This window comes from Barbatula barbatula, assembly GCF_947034865.1.
Source record: "Barbatula barbatula genome assembly, chromosome: 22".
Taxonomy (NCBI): Eukaryota; Metazoa; Chordata; class Actinopteri; order Cypriniformes; family Nemacheilidae; genus Barbatula; species Barbatula barbatula.
Window position 1 is genome coordinate 16,854,104 of NC_136785.1, and position 19,575 is coordinate 16,873,678.

At 36.9% G+C, this 19,575-nt stretch overlaps 1 protein-coding gene across 2 annotated transcripts; it reads left to right on the forward strand.

Moving 5' to 3' along the window:
• The first annotated feature begins 71 nt into the window (after nucleotides 1–71).
• stk26 (serine/threonine protein kinase 26) lies at nucleotides 72–18,799 on the forward strand. 2 transcript variants are annotated; one of them, XR_013788242.1, is made up of 12 exons: nucleotides 114–586; nucleotides 11,100–11,330; nucleotides 11,915–11,971; nucleotides 12,253–12,361; nucleotides 13,174–13,331; nucleotides 13,637–13,822; nucleotides 13,904–14,049; nucleotides 14,796–14,886; nucleotides 14,983–15,045; nucleotides 16,638–16,774; nucleotides 17,149–18,247; nucleotides 18,332–18,799. XR_013788242.1 is itself a non-coding variant. In XM_079486491.1 (11 exons), the coding sequence occupies exons 1-11, from the start codon at nucleotides 545–547 to the stop codon at nucleotides 17,162–17,164; spliced, it is 1,236 nt and encodes a 411-aa protein (XP_079342617.1). In that variant the 5' UTR covers nucleotides 72–544; the 3' UTR covers nucleotides 17,165–18,799. The 2 variants fall into 2 exon arrangements, 1 of the variants encoding a protein (XP_079342617.1); XM_079486491.1 differs by having other exon boundaries at nucleotides 72–586; nucleotides 17,149–18,799.
• The last annotated feature ends 776 nt before the right edge of the window (nucleotides 18,800–19,575 follow it).

A 19,575-nucleotide genomic window follows, 5' to 3' on the forward strand; every position in this document is an offset into this window, starting at 1 on the left:
ATAGCTGTGTTCGACTACACGAGGAGCTGCGCAAACCGATCTACGTATGACATCAAATACCTGCGAGAGCCAGGCGAGAGCGGCATTCCCTCGCGATACTCTGATGTCATACCACCATCGGTCTACACAGCTTCGCGAAAGGTCGAACACTGAGCGCGCGACTCCACCCAAAGGCACAAAACAAGTTGACGAGCGCAGCGCGAGTCATGGCGTCTGAGAGGATCTCTTGAAGAACAAACTCTACACAAAGTCCCACGAAAAGCATGCAACGACATCTCGACGAGCGTTTAAACCGGCTGTAACCCATACAAGTAACAAAAAAGTCGACTTTGCGAAGCGGTCATGGTCGCAAAGCGTCGAATGTGACTGCGGCGGAGTTTGAAGCTAACTGCGCGCTGCTAACCCGAGAGTTCGCGGACAGTTTCACGGACGGTGAAAATATACGATTGTAGAGAATTGAAATACGTGATAGGGAACGTAAGCGCTGTTTAAGTGTCTGTCCGAGAGTTCATTCGCCGTGTAGCGTGTCCGTGGACGGTTGGAGATGGCTCAATCGCCGGTACCTGTTCAAGTTCCTGGAATGCAGGTGAGTTTGTGTGGAAAGGTAACGCCAGGCCATCATCAGAAATATGATTTTACTTTTATCACTTTACACTCAAATCACAACTTTATAATCCTTGCCATGAGTTATTGTATACTTGTGTACAGATAGTTTAAAACTGAAATGACCACGGCATTGCTATTTTCTGGACATTAATGATTGTGAACATGCAATACCTAACCATGGTACTAATACCATGGATCATAAATATCATATAGTTTCTGTGGTATTACTATCTGATTGGCTTTACCCTTATATGGAAGACAACAAACGTTGTTTACTTCTGACTGATACTAATAAATACTGATCAATGTGTATTACAGATCAAAATACAACCAGTTTTTATAAGGTAAACTAGATATGCGCTGACTCGATATTAAAAATGTTTCTTATCAAATCCCATAATTAAATAATTCATCAACGTTATTAATAAAGCTATGAATGTGTGACACAATCATCTTTTCGACATTATAGTGTCAACACATGAGTAATAGTAATGAACTTTTGTTTAGTATTCTGAATGTTTGGAATGAGGAGTGTATGTTTGTGTATATTGATCTGTACACACATGGCAAAGCTTGTACTCATGGGCTGCTGAATTGTAGTCTGGATCAGTCTACATTGGACAGGTCTATATTTGGATATCTTTGTGCACCTAGTCTAATGATGGAGCAGATATTTGTCTATGAGGCGGCACCTGCTCCCTAAAGGCGTGCCAACATTCTCTCATGTTCCCTTCCCTCTTTTTAAAGCATAATGGGCAGCAAAAAAGTGATGTACTCCATCTGTACGGGGCCTTTTTGGCGTGGCAGCAAGAAATAGCCTCCATTGCAGCACAGGAAGTGTGACTGCGGTTTCGTCGTCTTGTGGCCACTGTCACAGTTTCACATTGGTAGATATTTGGATACAGAACCAAAAACTCAGTTTGGGTAATGGGACATCAGTGCTTCAGCTGTGTTCCTTATTTAAACTAGTCAGTTCGAAAGGTCACTGTAACACTGGTCATGTGGTCCTTCATTGAAAATAACATGCTCTTTGATTTCTTTACTATGACAACTGAGCGGAAAACTGCGTCGCCGGGCTGTATTGTTAATCATTATGCACGACAGATGTCCCGCCGCTGGAATACTTCACTTATTAACATAGCGCTTGTAAGGTGCCTTTTTAATGTTTATTTTGTGTGTTCAGCGAGGTTCGAAGTTCAGTCTCTTCTTTAAATAGGCCATACAATTGTCCAGTCATAGCGATTATGCTTCAGAGCCATTAGGAATGTTGGGCTGGAGCGTAGTGACTGGGTGTGGCCTGTGAGGAAGTGTTTCGTGCGCTAGTTTCTCATAGTTGGCTCCTGAGTCAGCTATACGCAGGTGCAGCGAAAGCTGACAAGACACTGCCGTAGTAACACAATGCAAGGTGCTTGCTGTGTGGATTGTACCCATGAGCACTTGCTATGCTGTTTTCTTAATTGTGCTGATTTGTTGTCCGTTTATAGGTTTGAATATTACATCAGAAGAGGTAGTTTACCCAGCTGATAATTCTAGTGGGGTACATGGAGGACTCCCTTGTGTCTTGTTAACAAACAACGTAGTCATTAATGCACCAAAGTGTGTGCATCTTTTTTATCAGGAGACAGACCCGTGCACGTGCAGCCAGTGAAGCAGGATATAGCTTGTCACTGCTGCTCCACCCAATCTGACTAAAGCATGTTTGAGGTGCCTGTTTGCTGTAATTCTGCCTTTTAGGTTCATACTGCAACTGCATGTAGACACTCATATTTTCTTACAAAATCCAGATTCGCATCAGTGTAAAAATGCCTTGTTGGCCTCATGCCTGGTTGAAACTCAAAATGTGAGATCTCCTATAGAACAATTAAATAAACTTGAGGAGTCTATCAACCCTCTGTTGTAGCTCCATGAAGTTGTATGCATTGCTTTTATGCATCTGATGCAGTGTATTGAGGGTATCATCACATGGACACACAGCCTATTCTCAAACCAGTCTAATTGAAGCAAATTGGCCGTTTTGTTGACCTGTTTCAGGGTTTTTCCTGGGTCAAAATGGTTCTTCGATGGTGGCTGATGAACACTGTCATCCACAGACAGTTAAACATACTCTGCTCTTGAACTGCGAGTCCATATTGTGCAATTACTATGCTCAGTTTCTCAATGAATTACGGTTAAATGCAGCCACATTCGAAAGTCAGAGGGCGCTCTCCCGCAAAAACTCCAAATAGGTGTCACAGAAGAATTTCCAGGAAATGCTAATGGACATATTCTATCGCTGTTTTTTAAACTTATTCAGGTATTTTCATGATAATAAGGTGAACTGCTCAAAAATATTAAGCGGACACAGGGCTCCAGGCTAACTCTTTTGATTGGGAGCACTCTAGCCCCTGACTGAATATTTTCGGAGCTCAAGCAAAACATATTGGGGAACACCTTAAATTAGCCAAAATAAATGTATTATGTATTACGAAAAAAGTTTGCTGACTGAAAATTTGGTTCTGCTTATTTAAAAAGAGTCTACAGAGAAACTTTGTTAGCCTGTTGATTGGTGCTAAATGGAGTGACTGTAATCTGAATTAATTTGATCCAACTTAAATTGCGCTTGTCAAAAAGTATATTTAATTGTTTACAGTGTTACACATTGAAGCAAAATGAGAGGCTGCGTATTATTCATTTTAGTTTCATATCTAATCTTTCATCCTCGGGCTCAAGAAATCGACTAATGTGCTAATGTCGTTTCTGTAAACTTGTCACATGTAACCGTGCTGTATTGGTTTCTTCAGTCTCTCAACGATAAAACGGCCTTGGCAATATATCAATTGACCATGGGCTATCTTGACCTTTGCTTCGTTCAATCCTTACCGCGAGACATAATCTAATAAACCATTTTAAACGTTTGACTATTATGGTTATTTAAATTGAGCCGCACGTCTTCACAATGGAGAATCACATTATACGCGCTATCAAGAACATTTATGTAATATTGTTTTTCTTGCTATACCCTCTAATATTTTTATTTCATTTTAACCCTTTCCGTGCCGTGCTTCCATGTGAAGAGCAGCAAATACGTGCTTATTTTAACAACACTAGTGCAGACGCGCAGAGCTACCTCTGGATACACAACAGTAAACAAAATGTAGCAAATATTGAAGCATTTTTATCCGTCAGCCTGTTTACTGACCCTTTCAACCAGATTTGTGATATTTTATTAACCAAAACATTTTATCTACATTAGCGTTATTGGTCATCATGTAAACATTTGTGACCCTGTGAAAACCCGGGCTATCATCTCACAAACTAATTGATTATTAGACAACAAGCATCAGATTAATTTCAAGCATTGATTTAACTAAGATTTAGGTATTATTCAGTCAATATTAAAGATATCGTTATATTGTCACATAGTATTCTATAGGATGATTTTATGAAGGAGTTTTGCTGGGTTTTCACAAGCAGGGTCACATTTTGTAATGAACAACATTTTAATTGGTAAATTATTTAAAGATTAAAGTAGTTCTGGAATGAATGGCATGGAAAGGCTAATTTAGTAAAATATAAATTTTACAAATTATATAAAATATAAAAAAATTGCCTGATAAAAGATCATATCTTATGCAGTATATCCAACTGGGCTAAATTGATTAACTATCTATTTGTTTTCAGAAACACATTTTAGAACCTTTAGATAGGAATGCGGACTAATAAGCGAAATGGCCGAAAACATTTTTCCGAACATGTTGTGTGATGTGATCAAGCGGCAACCAGCGCAGTGAGAGAGTCCTCATTAGTTTTAAACTAGTCGAACTAAACGGTTAAAGTTTTGTTTAAACTACTGTCAAATAAGTCGTAGCGCACATGTACATCCCTATAGTTCAGGAGCTCACTTATGCTCTGATCCATAATTCCAGCCCTGAATGAGTTTATGATTTTGCCTTTCACGGACCATTGTCACATATACTTAAAGTTTACATAATGTTGTGAGAACAAAATATGGATAGTTTGTTCATTGAGATTAGTACAATGTGATTCAGGTGTTCGCTTAATATGTTGGAGCAGTGTATATTTATAATGATGATGTTTTGATGCATATTTTTCAAATGCATGTCAGCAACGACTAAATCTCGTAGTGATTTTAGATCGAGCAGTACTTCCTACTGATCAAAGAGCCATAGTTCACCGAAGAGCCGTGTGTAAAACACAGAATCAAAGCCTTTGCGATTTCAGAATTCCCCTAGACAGGTATAAATAGTGTGAATCGCCTTATATTGTCCCAGCCCTAATGGTTATGAAATTGTGACACAGATATTACCCGTCACTCTCACTATCCTCCTTTCTTGCCCTCTTTGCAAAAAAAAGCTGTATTTTTTCCACTGGCCTTCATTGATTTTTATTTGCCAGACTTGATATATAATTATTTCAGTATCAGACATTAGAAAGTAATCTATTATTACTTATCCTATACATTTCTTATTTTCACCACATATAATTCAATTAAATTAGCAGCTAGCTAACAACATAAATGATTTGTTCTGGCTTCACCTCTCTCCTGTCTAAAATAATTTAATAGGTAATTACTATACATTGTCATATAAATAAACTGTAAATACTTTCAATTATTTAGGCTAAATCTTACTAAGCTGTTGCTAAATGTCCTAAGCACACTTGCGTTCTGATGTGTTTTGAGTAACTGATTTGATTTATTGAGTTCTGGGATTGACAGGTTGCTAGATAGGATTTGTTTTGTTTGTTTATGTATGTTGTAGACCCAAGTTCTTCCAGTCATCTACATTGCACCTACAAAAATTTAGTTTTTTAAATTTAGGAAAAACCCTGTATTTTTTAAAGGTGACACATTAATTAAAAGTCTACCTCTATTCTGTGCTTCGTTTACACTGTTCATAATCAAACCTTTCACCCAGACCTGTTGTCTGAGTTACTGCCTTGCATTAGGTTGCCGTAACGCAATAGCCTGCTAGTTGTCCAGTGATAAGGGGAGGGCAGTAGGGATGGACATAATCCGTGACATCACAGTTTAGCCAAACCTATGGCTGTTGAATATAATTGTTTTTGCAATGCTGGGAACAATTCTGAATCAAGGCAATACATTTTTTTATGATTCAATTTAAATCATATCTACCAATGGACACTAATTTATTGTAAATAAAGTATTCTTATTATTTCTTATTTGAAAAATGAATACATCTTTCTGACAGTAATTTCCGTGCGAGCAGCAATAGCTGTTGTTGACCCATCGTGTTCATAGATCAGTAGTAGTTACTAACATTTTGAAGATTGCACCTCTTATGCTTGTCCTCTTATGCTCCCAGTCTCCTCTGTGATATGAGACCGGTGCGCGTACAGCTGACGCTCGTAATAACTCACGCAACGGCCTCGAATCTCGGCTCTCGTCCCGCCTACCTCACTACACTTATCTCATGGTTTAATGCTATCCCATTACTTTTAGTATATATACGATTTAGTATATATTGACGTAATTGACAATTGCGAGTATATAATTATTAAGATTCGATATTGGGGTGTGCACAGCTAAAAAACGATATTGAGAATTTTTCATAAGAATAATAAACTCTACAGAAGACACAATTAGAATGCTTATTCTAATTTAACGGTTCTTTCCTTCCTCTGTAATAGAGTTGCACGATTAATTGTTAAAAGATGGCGATCTCGATTCAAACCCACACATCTCATTAATAAAAATCAAAGATTCTCCTGTGATTCACCTCCGACGCTTCAATCTGTGTTGGTGCTGCCGCTTACGTAGAGAAAACATTATCATCATTAGGTATGAAACAGCATTACAACCAGTCTTTTCATCCACACACTATCATTATTTTTGTGTCAAAGGATCTCAGCAGTACTGTGTTACATCGTTGTGATTATGCTTCACATATTAACTGGGCAGGTTTGAAACAAAACTCTAACGATTGCAGTTTGTAGCGCGGACAAATCTGAGTGCGTGCTTATTACACCATGAAAGAGTGTGTCACTTATAACTGTATATAGGCTAATAGAGAAGCTTCAAGCTTTTCATAAAGTTGCCCAACATTTGGTGTGTTCAGGTTATTTTAAACTGTGTACAGGTTAGAATACTGTGTTGGTAGTAGTGGTGTAACAGTTCAAATCATTCAGCTTGGTTTGTGTCACGGTTTCGGTTCATTTTGGTTTGTGCTATGTTCATGGAAGAGGGACTTCTGAACAAATAATCAAGCTACAAGTAACAGCACCAATAAAACAACAGAGCAAAGCAGAAAATAAAATAAGATACTGTATATATAACTTAAGGTATAGAAATGGATTAAGGTAATCAAATAAAACATAACATTGCATATGTACAAATTAAATCAAGATGAATCATAATTGAAGTTACAGAAGCTATTGAATTGAACAGGCAGTGAGAGATTTCCTTGACCTTTCAACAGACAGCAGGAATATGCTGCTGTCGCTTTAAGAGGAATGCAACAGTTCCAGTACACACATACTTTAGATGTACACGGTACACAGATGAGTTGTTTTTCGTCTGTTTTGTCCGTTCACTCAAAGCTGCTGCTTTGTCGCCATCTCAGTTTGTTATTGCTACTGCAAGGTATTTTCTTTACCCACGTTGTGTTTCGGCATTGCGCGGATGAGTCCGATGTTTTGAGTCGTATGTCACGTGTGGCCTGTGACAGTGAACCGATGAGAATCGTCACTGTGCATAAAAAACATAACAAATAACAATGCAGATTATATAACACAAAACAAATAACAACATAAACAGACCCAAATAGCGCAAAACTGCCGTTTTGGTCGGGAGTCGTTTTGTTATTTTTCATGGAAACTCCCGTAACGTGAACCGGACAGAAGAACCTGAAACGCAACCACGGGTCTCAAATGCCGACTGTTACGGTCATATACTATTCTACACCACACAACTATATATAAATAAACTATACGCAAAACTTTGTCATCATGTCCAGGAAATAAGTCTCTAAATTTGAGTCAAATCACAGACTTCACTCATCACGTGCGAGTGCATCACATGAAATACAAATGTGGGGAGGTAATTTCTAAATCACACGAGGTACCCAGATAATAACAATCCCGTGCAAAAAGTGCTTAATTTACATTTTTCATAATGAACATAACACAGAAAAATAAAAAACAATGAAACTGTGTACCCGTCTGTAACACTACAAGTGCGCTACGGTTTTTGTGTTATCTATTGAAATATTAAAATGTCTTGCCTGTTCTGTCAGAAGAAATAAATCCATGTCTGCCAATATTAATTCTTGTTTTCGCACAAGTCCAATCACATTCCCCTTGTCTTTGTAAACTCTCATCAGTTCGTATTTCTTGGTTTTCACATCTGATGAATCCCCAGTTGTCAGCGCAGCACTGCTTGGCATTTAAAAGTAAAAGTACTAAACAGCGCCATAAATAATACTAAACTTTTCCAAGAAAAAATGTCTGTGTACAATGTCCCATGCAGCACCCTCACGTGGGCTAACAGCCGCCATCTGGATTCTCCTCGTTCTCTGTTCACAAATGTGACGAAATGATGCATAGACGAAAGACACCAAATAAGGATCTCCGGCAAAGTCGTCACAACAGGGAAAATTTCAAACCATTATTTCAAACTTTCCGTGGTGACTCCAGCAAGGGTAGTGAGAACCAGTTCTTTCATGTACTTGCTCAATAATTGGTTTTAGTTAATTTTTACTCAAAATAACGTACAGACTGCCACTTTAAGACATAACCTACTATGTTTGTTAAAATACTCGACAAGAGCGGCATGTTGACCTACTTAACTAACACAGTAAAACACAATAAATACGGTGTTATCTCATTTTAGTTAACTGGTGAGCCACAGAATTAGATAACATTACATTATAGACATATTTTTATTTATTACCATTACTTAATTATTTGTAAATTCAAGTTCGTTTGATAAAAATACATAAATGCTTAATTAATCATGAAAATGTAAATTTAACTATTGTTTATGAATTTGGCTTATTTTTCATTGCAGAGAATGACAAGTTCCGAAAGTCTGCACCGTGGTTGCTATATGCGGGGATTTTGGTTATATTACTTTATAATATGTTTGTATCATGCAGGGCAAAGTTCACTCTTAAGTAACGAATTAAGTGCCTTTACATTTATATGCCTAAACATTTAGTACGTGACAAACGTTTGAAAATGGTGTACACATTCATTTGATAGTCATCTCCGGGTGTGTGTAGATCAGTAAATATCTTCCTCAGATGACAGTCACACAAAAAAACAGAAAAACAAGCAATAGAATGTCTTTGTTGAAGGATCTTGACTCATACAGGTGGCATGGAGGTATTTACTTTATTTTCAACCCTCAAGCCCTTTACTTTATCAACATTATAAATTATAAAAACTGATATTCTTGTCAAAGCCAGTCATTGCTACCAGCCAAACGACGAGCAGCACGACGAGAACTTTTTATATAAAGGTTATAAATTGATTTGCATTTCAGTCAGTGAAATAAGTATTTGATCCCCTACCAAGCAGCAAGGATTCTGGCTCCACAGATTGGTTATTTGCCGATGTGGACCACAGATTAGTCCTGTCACTTTAAGAAAGTCCTCCTAAATCAGCTTGTTATGTATATAAAAGATTCATGTCAACAGAATCTGTATCCTTCATTTCAACCTCTCCACTACCATGGTCAAGACCAAATGCGTTTCAAGGGATGTCAGGGACAAGATTGTAGACCTGCACAAACCTTGAATAGGCTACAGACAGAAGCTTGGTTGGAAGTAGACAACTGTTGGTGCGATTTATTTATTATTATTTGGAAATAGAAGAAATCCAAAATGACTATCAATAGCCCTTGGTCTGGAGCTCCCTGCAAGATTTCCCCAATGGGGTAAAGATGATCACGGGAAAGGTTAAAGATCAGCCCAGAACACCACGGAAGAAGCTTGTCAATGAGTTCAAGACAGTTGAGACCACAGTTAGCAAGCAAACCATTGGTAACTCGCTATTGAAATCCGGAAACACCTGCATGGTCTTCCTGCCCAAGAAGGCCCACCTAGCTTGTCTGAAGATTGACAATGAACATCAAAATGATTCAGAAATGGCTTTGGAGAAAGTTCTGTTGTCAAACGGGAAGAAAATTGACTTGGAGGGAGAGAAATGCTGACTATGACCCCATGAACACCATCCCTACAGAGAAGCACAGTGTTGGAAACATTTTGCTTTAGGGCTTTTTCTCTGCTCAGGTACAGGATGACTTCACCTCATTGAGGGGCTGAGTGACGGGCCCATGAACCGTAAAATATTGGGCAAGAACCTCCTCCCCTTAACTAGATCACTGACGATGGGTTGTCAGTGACATTAAGCGAAGGTGAAAACGTACCTAATAGTATCGACATTGCATTTTCTATCGAAAACACGCTCGGTTTTGTTTTCTCATTTTGTTCACCTCATCAAGCAGCTCGCGCATTATTGGTTGCTCAGTAACAGACCTGAAAGTAGATTGTCGAACTTGATTGTGCAATTTAAGTTTTCCTAACTAGAGATAATATACGATTTTGTAAGATAGGATAGGAATCCCAAATCAAGTAAAGATTTCCTTCTGTAATTCGAATTTGTGAAAAAAACGAATTTATGTTTAAGAGTTTATATTTAATGTAGTTATTACACATAGCTTGCGTGTCATTTTATGTCTGCTGGTTTTGAGCTTTTCTTGTTATGTTTTTTAGTCTTTGTTTTGGCGGGCTTACATGATCATCCTTTGATAACAGCTGTGAGATCGGCAAGCACTGAAGGATTTCTGCTTTTATTTCAGCCTATTTTTTTCTTTCAGCCGAAACTGATAATGGCATTTTCAGACGAAATTGTTCAGCAGCTGATGGTTTGGTGCATCACTACTAATTCAATATAAATCGTCATCAGCACCACAAGTCTCTCAAAATCCTTTCTTTGCTTGTTAAGAAAACTCTTATTTATATTAAAGCTTCTTTTGTTGTTTTAAGTTCTGATCTTAGAACAGACTTGCTGTTCTTTCCAACACGCTCAGAATCATTACTTTTGCCGGTGTCGTGACAGTTCTCTGTATGTGAGCACTTTTATTTACATATTTATATTATTATATTATATTCAATTTATTTTATTAATGCTCATTATTAGGGTTTAAAGTTTCTCTGCTTTGTAAAAACTTTTCTTTCAAATCCCTGAAACTTAAATCATTATTTATAACGTTCTCCTCCTTATTATATATTTAAGTAACTTTAAGTCATATAATACATTTACAATTAGTTGCCTAATTGCTTAAATGAGCGACTAGCTGTAGACAGCTCTATATGCATGTTCAGCCATCTCAAGTCATTTGAGTATTTTAGTACATTTGCATCACATATTACATTGTTATTCCTCTTTTGGCACTTAACATGCATATATATATATATATATAGTTATTCCGTCATCATTGTTTATACCTACATAATGAATTTGAATTTCAGAGCACTCGAGTGGACCCTGAGGAGTTGTTCACTAAACTAGAGCGCATCGGGAAAGGGTCATTTGGCGAAGTGTTCAAAGGTATTGACCGCCGTACTCAGAACGTAGTGGCCATCAAGACCATCGATCTAGAGGAAGCAGAGGATGAAATCGAAGACATCCAACAGGAGATCACAGTTCTCAGCCAGTGCGACAGTCCACATGTTACCAAATACTACGGCTCATACCTCAAGGTACGGATTGACATTTGTTGCCTTCCAATGGTAATGAATTCAAAGGAGTAGAAACCTAGGATTGAATTAGAGTTTTCTTCCTTGTGAAGAGTTATTTCCATTGTGATGACTTGCAGCCAAACCCTTTGCGCTATGTCACAATACCTGTATTTCTGGAAGGCCACCATATAGAACGTATGTTCATAGATCTTGTCTAGCCTCGTTTTCATTGTGTCTATGTTTTGAGGGTCAGTTTTAATTTTCACGCTGAAAACTGAGGGACTATCTGAATAGTCTCTGTACATTGAACAATATTGTTTAATTACCTTAAAGTCAAGAAAAGGTTCAGTGGCTTTTATACGAGCAGATGACCTGATTACGTGGTTACGTATCGGGCATGGCACAGAGTACCTAATCGACTCGTACGTTTCTGCATATGAATCGTCTCTATATACACCTGTAATTCTTGTATTGCAATTTCTCAGAAACATTTTGAGCTTAGTAATGAAAAAAACTATTGTACCTCATGTGGGTATGTGTTAATGGAAACTCCCACTTGCGCAACTAGCCCGGAATGAATATAATTTTCTGTTTTTTTTCTTCAGGGCAGTAAGCTATGGATTATAATGGAATATCTGGGCGGGGGTTCAGCTCTAGACCTGGTAAGTACTTCTACTTTGAATCTTCACAGCGTCATATGGCAATGTATATTATTTCTCTAAAATAGTTTTTTGTCATGGTTTACTCTAGTTAAGTTCCAAAACAATAAAAGTTCCATGAAAGTGGTACCTGTACCTTATCTGCTATATAGTGCAGGTCCCCTGAAACCATAAAGTCACTATGTATTCATTCATATGGGATATTCGTGGCAAGGTTTGAAAATGATACAAGTAAATCTTGGTGAACCATTTTGGTTACATGGAAGTGATATATTTGTGTGTAGCTACGAGCCGGACCCTTCGATGAATGCCAGATAGCCACTATGCTGAAAGAGATACTGAAGGGTCTGGACTACCTGCATTCTGAGAAGAAAATCCACAGGGACATAAAAGGTGTGTGCGCCATGTATTTGCCTCTGTGTGAGGAATATTTGTGTCTGCGCGGGATGAGCGGGTGTGACTCTTTTGTTTTTCCACTGCCGTTTGTTTTTCCACTTGTTTCACCTGGGAAGGGTGAGGTGGTTTGTCTACAAAGAGCTGCACTGATTGGTTGTCTGTAATATTGATGTTTTTTAGCATTTTATTTTACCATGAAAAATGTAATGTTTTAAAAGTGATTTCTCCGTTTACTTTGACAAGAGCCTTTATTGTTACACAGTTTCTGTTTTTGTCATTATGTTTCTAAAGAATGGACTTTTAAATAAAAAAAACGTGTTGACAGTTCAGAAGCCATAATAACTAGAAGAAATGGTTATTGTTTTTAGGCTAGCAAATATTTCATTATTTCATCTACATTTCCTTTTAATGTTTGAAACGTTGAAGAATAATGTCATTTTAATTCTTGCTTAAAAGTTTCATGAAAGTTTTAAGATTAGAAGGTTTCTGGCTATAGTTTGCAGGTTAAACAGGCCTCTTAGAAAGACAGGCCGACAAGATTATTGGGTCATCTGTTACAGAAAGACAAAATTATAATAGTTTATAGCAACGATATATCATGTAGCTTTTTATGTAGCTTTACACCCCTACGACCAGCTAGTTTTTAGTCCCGAATAGGAGATTTAAAAAGGTTGGTACTTGAGTCTGTACTATTCAATGGGAAGTATTTATCTATTGTGTTAACTTCATAACAAACTCTCTGCTAACTTTAAACTGACTTTTTTGCTATACAAGTCTTGTCTGTCTCACACACTTTTGCATTATTATAGCCGCCAACGTGCTGTTGTCAGAGTCCGGCGAGGTGAAGCTGGCAGACTTCGGTGTGGCGGGGCAGCTGACAGATACGCAGATCAAAAGGGAGACGTTTGTGGGTACACCTTTCTGGATGGCCCCAGAGGTCATACAACAATCTGCCTATGACTCAAAAGTAAGTCAGTAAATCTATTCACTCACTGTCTTTTTAAAGTCACCACTCCAGCCTGCATCTCAACTGAGGCTTAATGTTCACATTACTAGAATAACTCCGAAAATGTGCATTATTTAAAAAAGTTTTAATGTTTTATTTGGACATGATAGATGTGTGGTAAAAAAACAGTTAGCAGGTTGTTCAGGCCAAAAGGTGTTTAATGTTTGAGACCTGGCTTCTGTTACAGAAACAGTTAAAATAACTCTGTATTCTAGTACTGTTTTTAATGTTTGTTTGTCATGTAAGACTGTTTATTATGCTTTTAGGCTGACATTTGGTCTCTTGGGATCACTGCCATTGAGTTAGCCAAGGGTGAACCCCCCAACTCAGACATGCACCCCATGAAAGTTCTCTTCCATATCCCAAAGAACACGCCCCCCACCCTCAATGGAGACTTCTCCAAGACCTTCAAAGAGTTTGTGGAGTCCTGTCTTAACAAGGACCCTACATTTGTAAGTAGAGATAAACTCTTGTTTTTTTTAGTAAGGCTCAATCTAAAGATTTTGAAATGTTATGTTGTCTACCTTTATCAGAGGCCAACAGCAAAGGAACTCTTAAAGCACAAGTACATTGTTAAACATTCCAAGAAGACGTCCTACCTCACTGAGCTTATCGACAGGTTAAAGCGCTGGAAAGCTGAGGGCCATAGTGATGGAGAATCCAGCTCTGACTCTGACTCGTGAGCATGCTGAGAACACACACACACATACAATGATTTTATCATTAGTCTTAAAGAAAATGCTTTCATAGTGTGCTCACCCTCGTGCATGATATTAACAAAATGTGAACTTGTGATTCTAGTTCTTGTCCTTACAATGGCAGTAAATCGTTCCTGTCTTTTCAAGCTAAAAATAGCTAAATAAACAATGTAATTTATTTGGTATAATATAATGTAATATCAATTATATTATTATAGCAACAAATTAGAGCAAAAAGATGTGATGACACGTGATTTTCAATATAAAGTGTAGAAGCGTTCGTATTGAGCTCTTGACTTTGCTCTGCTTTTTAAACTTACGAACATCAAACAGTTCATGTTTAATAAATGACTGTCAGTATTTAATGATAAAGCTACTTTCACCACGCTCTTAAAAATATTTTTATGTCCTGCATTCTGTCAACAAAATGTTTTATGTCTCTGAGAAGTCCTTTGAATTGGCTAAAAATGACCTGCAATTTTGTTGCTTGTAAAATCTAGTAACACGATAAAACCCTAACTGCCCAAACTACTGGCAATAACTCCTCACAGAGTATGATCCAATTTAGACATGTGACATGGTGTTTTCTTCACCAAACTTAATCGTATAGCTAAACAAGTCATTCAACCACAGAGGCCAATGACTGCTCTTATACCATGACATACAACATTGACCTTGTAAGTAACCCAACTGACTGCAGTTTGATCAAGTTGTATTTGTATGACAGGGAGTCCAGCGGTAGGGACAATGAATCATCTCCTGAATGGTCTTTCACCACCGTTCGTAAGAAGAAGACAGAGAAGCATGTGAATGGAATGGTGAGTTCTGAATGGAAGATGATTCAGAAATTCTTTATTGACAGATTTAACTGAGCTATGGATAACCAGTTCTTATGGATCTCAATCTTCTTTCAGAACGAAGAGGTTCAGAAGAAATCTGCCAGTTTAACCACAGTGATGGCTCCTGTCTTCTCTGAGGTAGAGCTTGGTTTTTCCAATTAAAATATTGCAGCTCAGAAGAGAGAATACCTTTTCAAATGTTTTAAGTGTCGATGTTAAAGCTATGAAATCAGACCTAGAATCTGATGCTCTGAGGTTGTATTGATTGGGATGAGGCACCACCACATACTCATTTAAATTCTTAAGTGTGCATGTGTGCGCGCTGATATATTAGCGATCCACCAATATAGATTTTTATAACCGATACAGATACCAATTATTTGCATGTTTACGTGCCCAATAACCAATATGGAGAAACTGTATTTTTGTACACTTAATACTTTTTATTCACTAATATTAACAATAGGCTAAATAAATGTAGAAAGTCTAATGTTTTCCCAGGAAGAACATAAATGGCATGGGAGTCATATCAACTTTGCAGGAATGTTATAAGGTTATTTTAGTTTACTTAAATTAAATATTAGAAAACATTTCTGTTCTTTGAAATCAAATCAAATATTGACCCAAAAACTAAAGGAAAAACTGAAATGTTGCCAAAGATAAATACATATGAATTATTCTTCTATAGCTAAATAAACACACTGTTATATCCTCTAAGCAATTTTGGTATATGCTTTTGTCATTTTATAATTTATTTATGTAGTTTTTAACTGAAGGCTGGAATGAAAAGTCAGTCAGTGGAGAAAGGAGGATTGACAGTGTGATATGATCGCTTTCTCCTTACTCACCCAATTTAAGCAATTTTTTTGCCTTTTGTGTTTCAAAGGTGACCAAATTAAAATTTCCACTATATATTTCATCACAGATTTCTTTAAAAAGTCTAAAAATCTCGCCTTGTGAACCCAGTCTCATGTCTCCTCTCGTGGGATAAGTGTCTCGTCAAGCCCAAATATATGGGTCAATGATGTTAAAATCCATCAAAATACATTCTGAAAATGTATTTTATGTACATATAAAGGGCATTAAATGAAAGTAAAATTAGCACTTTAGGGTTTCAACTAAGTTTTGGGATAATAAAATGTCAAAATTTGGTTGAATTAATGTTACATTGTCATTCAGTGTATGCAATATTTAACTAATGAGTTCAATCAACATTCCTATTCTGACTCCTATCCTGCTCACTTATTCTTTTATATACTTTATAATGTAATTACATTTTATTCTGCTTTAAATTAGTAAAACATTCTTATTGACAAATGGCCAAAATGTATAGGATTATAAATAAAAAAATTACAACTAATTATCATTTGGGGTGAAAGTAATTAGTCTTTTAATATGTCATAAATAGATTTTTGTTGCAAATATGCTTGAGAAGATTGTTACACAGATTGAAATTTTAGTGGGCGTCTTCTGTAAATCAGGGAAAAAGTATATACATTTTTTGCTCACAATAACAAAAATGCAATTACATTAAACCGAAAACTTTTTTAACGACCACAATTTAAAGCAGTATTGCAGTATTATGCTTGAACCCTTTTAGCATACATTTATCTGGTGGTTCATAGAAATGTTAATGCACCAATTTAAGTGTATCTTGTATCTCTGCATTACCTACAAGTAAACTATAATTTAAAATCAATATTCTTTGGGGATGTTTGTATGTATTGCAGCTGAAATCAGAGCACAGAGATGCAGGCCTGATAAGAGGAGTGATCGAGGAGCTGGAGAAGAGCCTTCATATGGCTGAAGATGTCTGTCCTGGAGTCACAGACAGAATGATCGACCACATCCTGGATAGGGTGCGGAGGTCAGTCAAGCATACGTCACTGTTTTAAAGCATTAGTGTAGTGATTTAAACATTTATTAACATTCAATTTACATATCCACTAAATGTTTTTGACACCAGTTTATCATCTGATGCCGTTGAAAATCCAGATGACCAATATAATGATGATAATACACAATAATAATACTACACTGGCATACTTAGAAATGCATAAATTACATTCTGCTTTTTCCACAACAAATCTGAACATCCAAAACATTTATTTATGGTGTGTTATATATAGCAAATTTGGTCATTGTTACAGAAGGCATCATTATTGTTTAAAAACGGCTAAATGTCTTCTGATGCTTCTACGTGTCTCTCTGACCTCTTCCCATACTGATCTGTTTCCATAGGTTCTCTGTGAGTTAGTGCAGCGCTGCACTCCTAAGACAACAGCCAGGGGGACGTTGGAGCGCATCAGGTCTCCTGGTGTCAGCTCCTCCTCGTCACTGCACCTTAACACACTTAAACACTCACACATGTACAGAGGAAAGCGAGCCGAGAGTTGCACACTATCTTATAACCAAAAGGATTTTCTTCCTCCCAAAGAATGACTATACATAGTGTGCGCTTAACTGTATTTATATTATTTTGCCATGTGCTTTTAAATATCTTCAGCTGGTGCACAAGGATGTGTGCGTTACTGTTATTTTACTCCATATTTTACTTTGAAAGACACACATTGTTCTTACTGAATAAGTCGATCTGCACGGCATTAGGCAAATCTGTTGGTTCACACATATCTATCCCAATCCATTACTTTATTTTACCATTTAAACCGAGATCATATTTATGTGTGGGAGATTTGGCAACGTCTTTTGTGTGTTTTGGTTTGGGATTTCTTTGTGCTCTACACACTGTTACCTGTAGCATTACAGAACTGCTGTATGGAATTACTTTCTTATCATATCAGTCAAAACAAAAAGAAATACCTCAGTTAGATGAAGCAATCATTTAAACGAAAATACAGCTCATGCTCCGTTTAGACCAAGTTCGTTTTCATTTTAAACTGCTGGGAAAATGGGAGGAATTTTGCTGTGCAAATGCTACCTCCGCCTCAGATACATGACATTAGGAAGTTTCTTTTTAATTGGCAAGGTAATTTGTTTGAAAACGTCTAGATTTTTATATATATATGTGACACTTTGCTGTTCGGATTTCATCAGCCTTTGTTGCGAAATATTTTGCCCTTCATTTCTCAGTGATGCCCACTTTTACAGTGTCTTGTTTTTGAGCTGAGATTTTTATATACGAGTAGAGTTGAACTGTATTTTTGAAGGAAATATGCACTTGTCTTGCACACACTTTGTACGGGGCGGGCCTGTTTTATACTTTGAGCTCTCTTAACGTACCGACATTCCTTTTTCTTTGGGTAGATCTCAAGGGAGGGCTCTTCTTTAGCCAGGGGCAAAATATCTACACACAAAAGCAGTTCAGCTACCCAAAATGACAGTAAGTGATTTCAAGGTGGCGCTACATCGTAATATAGAAAAATGGAATTCATTCGCTATAAAAAATGTTTTGTTTATGTTTTAGTGTCCTATGATGAGGGATTTTCTTTTGCCAATCTTGTTGAGAAACACAAGGGTGCCATCACTGGTATTGGTGGTGATTTCATACATGCTCCTGTTGGCTTGGAGAGATTATGCCAATGTTACATCCCATTGTGCCTAAAATTCACTTCTTTATGTACATGTGATTGTCATTACAGTCTCAAACAACTTTAAAACACATGTTTAACACGCGTTGCCAGACTGCTGGAAGATTTTAGAGCAATAAAGGTGTTTAGAAGAAGATTTTTATATTTCTTTATAGGAATGTAGATGCAAAAGCTAGGTTTTGTAAATTTCTCCATCAGCTTTTGTAAATTCATATTGCCACACAAAATCTTTCAAGGCTGTATCATACATATATATATATATATGCTGTTTTTCTCCCTTATTTGACTTCAACTGTTACATATTAGTTTTTGTTTGGTGTGGCAAATAAAGATGTAAATTATGACCTCTGAATGTGACTGTTTTCCCAATATCAGAACTACACTACCAGTCAAAAGTTTTGTTTATATCTAAACTTAGGTTTTTATTTATTTTGAAATGGATGACTCGGATTGAATAATGAAGAACGAACAGCCAACTAGAGCACAAAATAGATGGGAACTCCTTTAATATTGGAGACCTCAAGAAGCTTATTGATAAAATGTCAAAAAAAACATTTCTGCAAATTCTAGTCAAAAGTTGAAGATGAAAAAATATTACGTTAAAAAAATGTTTTAGTTAGTTTAACATCATTCCCATAGCTCCCTTTGTTGTATTTCATGATTTTGATGAGTTTATTATTATTCTAAGATGTGGAAAGTGAGTATGAACACAAGTGAGTAGGTGTCCACAAACTTGTGTATGTCTGCACACTTTACTGTTGGTAAAACTTAAGTTAACAGTTCACTGAATGTGCTGAGCTAATCTGAAGAAAAGCAGCATGAATATAAAGTTGTTTTATTTAATAAAAGGCTTTTTTAATTTAAATATTAACTTTAATAATAAAGTTAAATGGTACTTTGCACTGTATATTGCCATTACATCACCCGTCAGTCAGCTTAACCTTCAGTTCTTTAGAAGAAGCAAAAGAACATAAGATATTGCACACACATTTTCCAGAAGGCCTTATAAACATCACGTTTGATCATGGTCCAATCTACAGCGTCCTTATAGGAAACCTGCAACATTGCTATTTTTGAAACATGGAATTTTTCCTTTGGCTTTTGAATGCAGGCATTTCTT

What these genes read in the sequence shown, in the direction of transcription:
- stk26 (XM_079486491.1), top strand. Translation starts at nt 545, where the DNA reads ATGGCTCAATCGCCGGTACCTGTTCAAGTTCCTGGAATGCAG. An exon ending in GGGGTTCAGCTCTAGACCTG is followed by an intron (nt 11,972 to 12,252) that starts GTAAGTACTTCT and finishes ATTTGTGTGTAG; the next exon opens with CTACGAGCCGGACCCTTCGA. An exon ending in AATCCACAGGGACATAAAAG is followed by an intron (nt 12,362 to 13,173) that starts GTGTGTGCGCCA and finishes GCATTATTATAG; the next exon opens with CCGCCAACGTGCTGTTGTCA.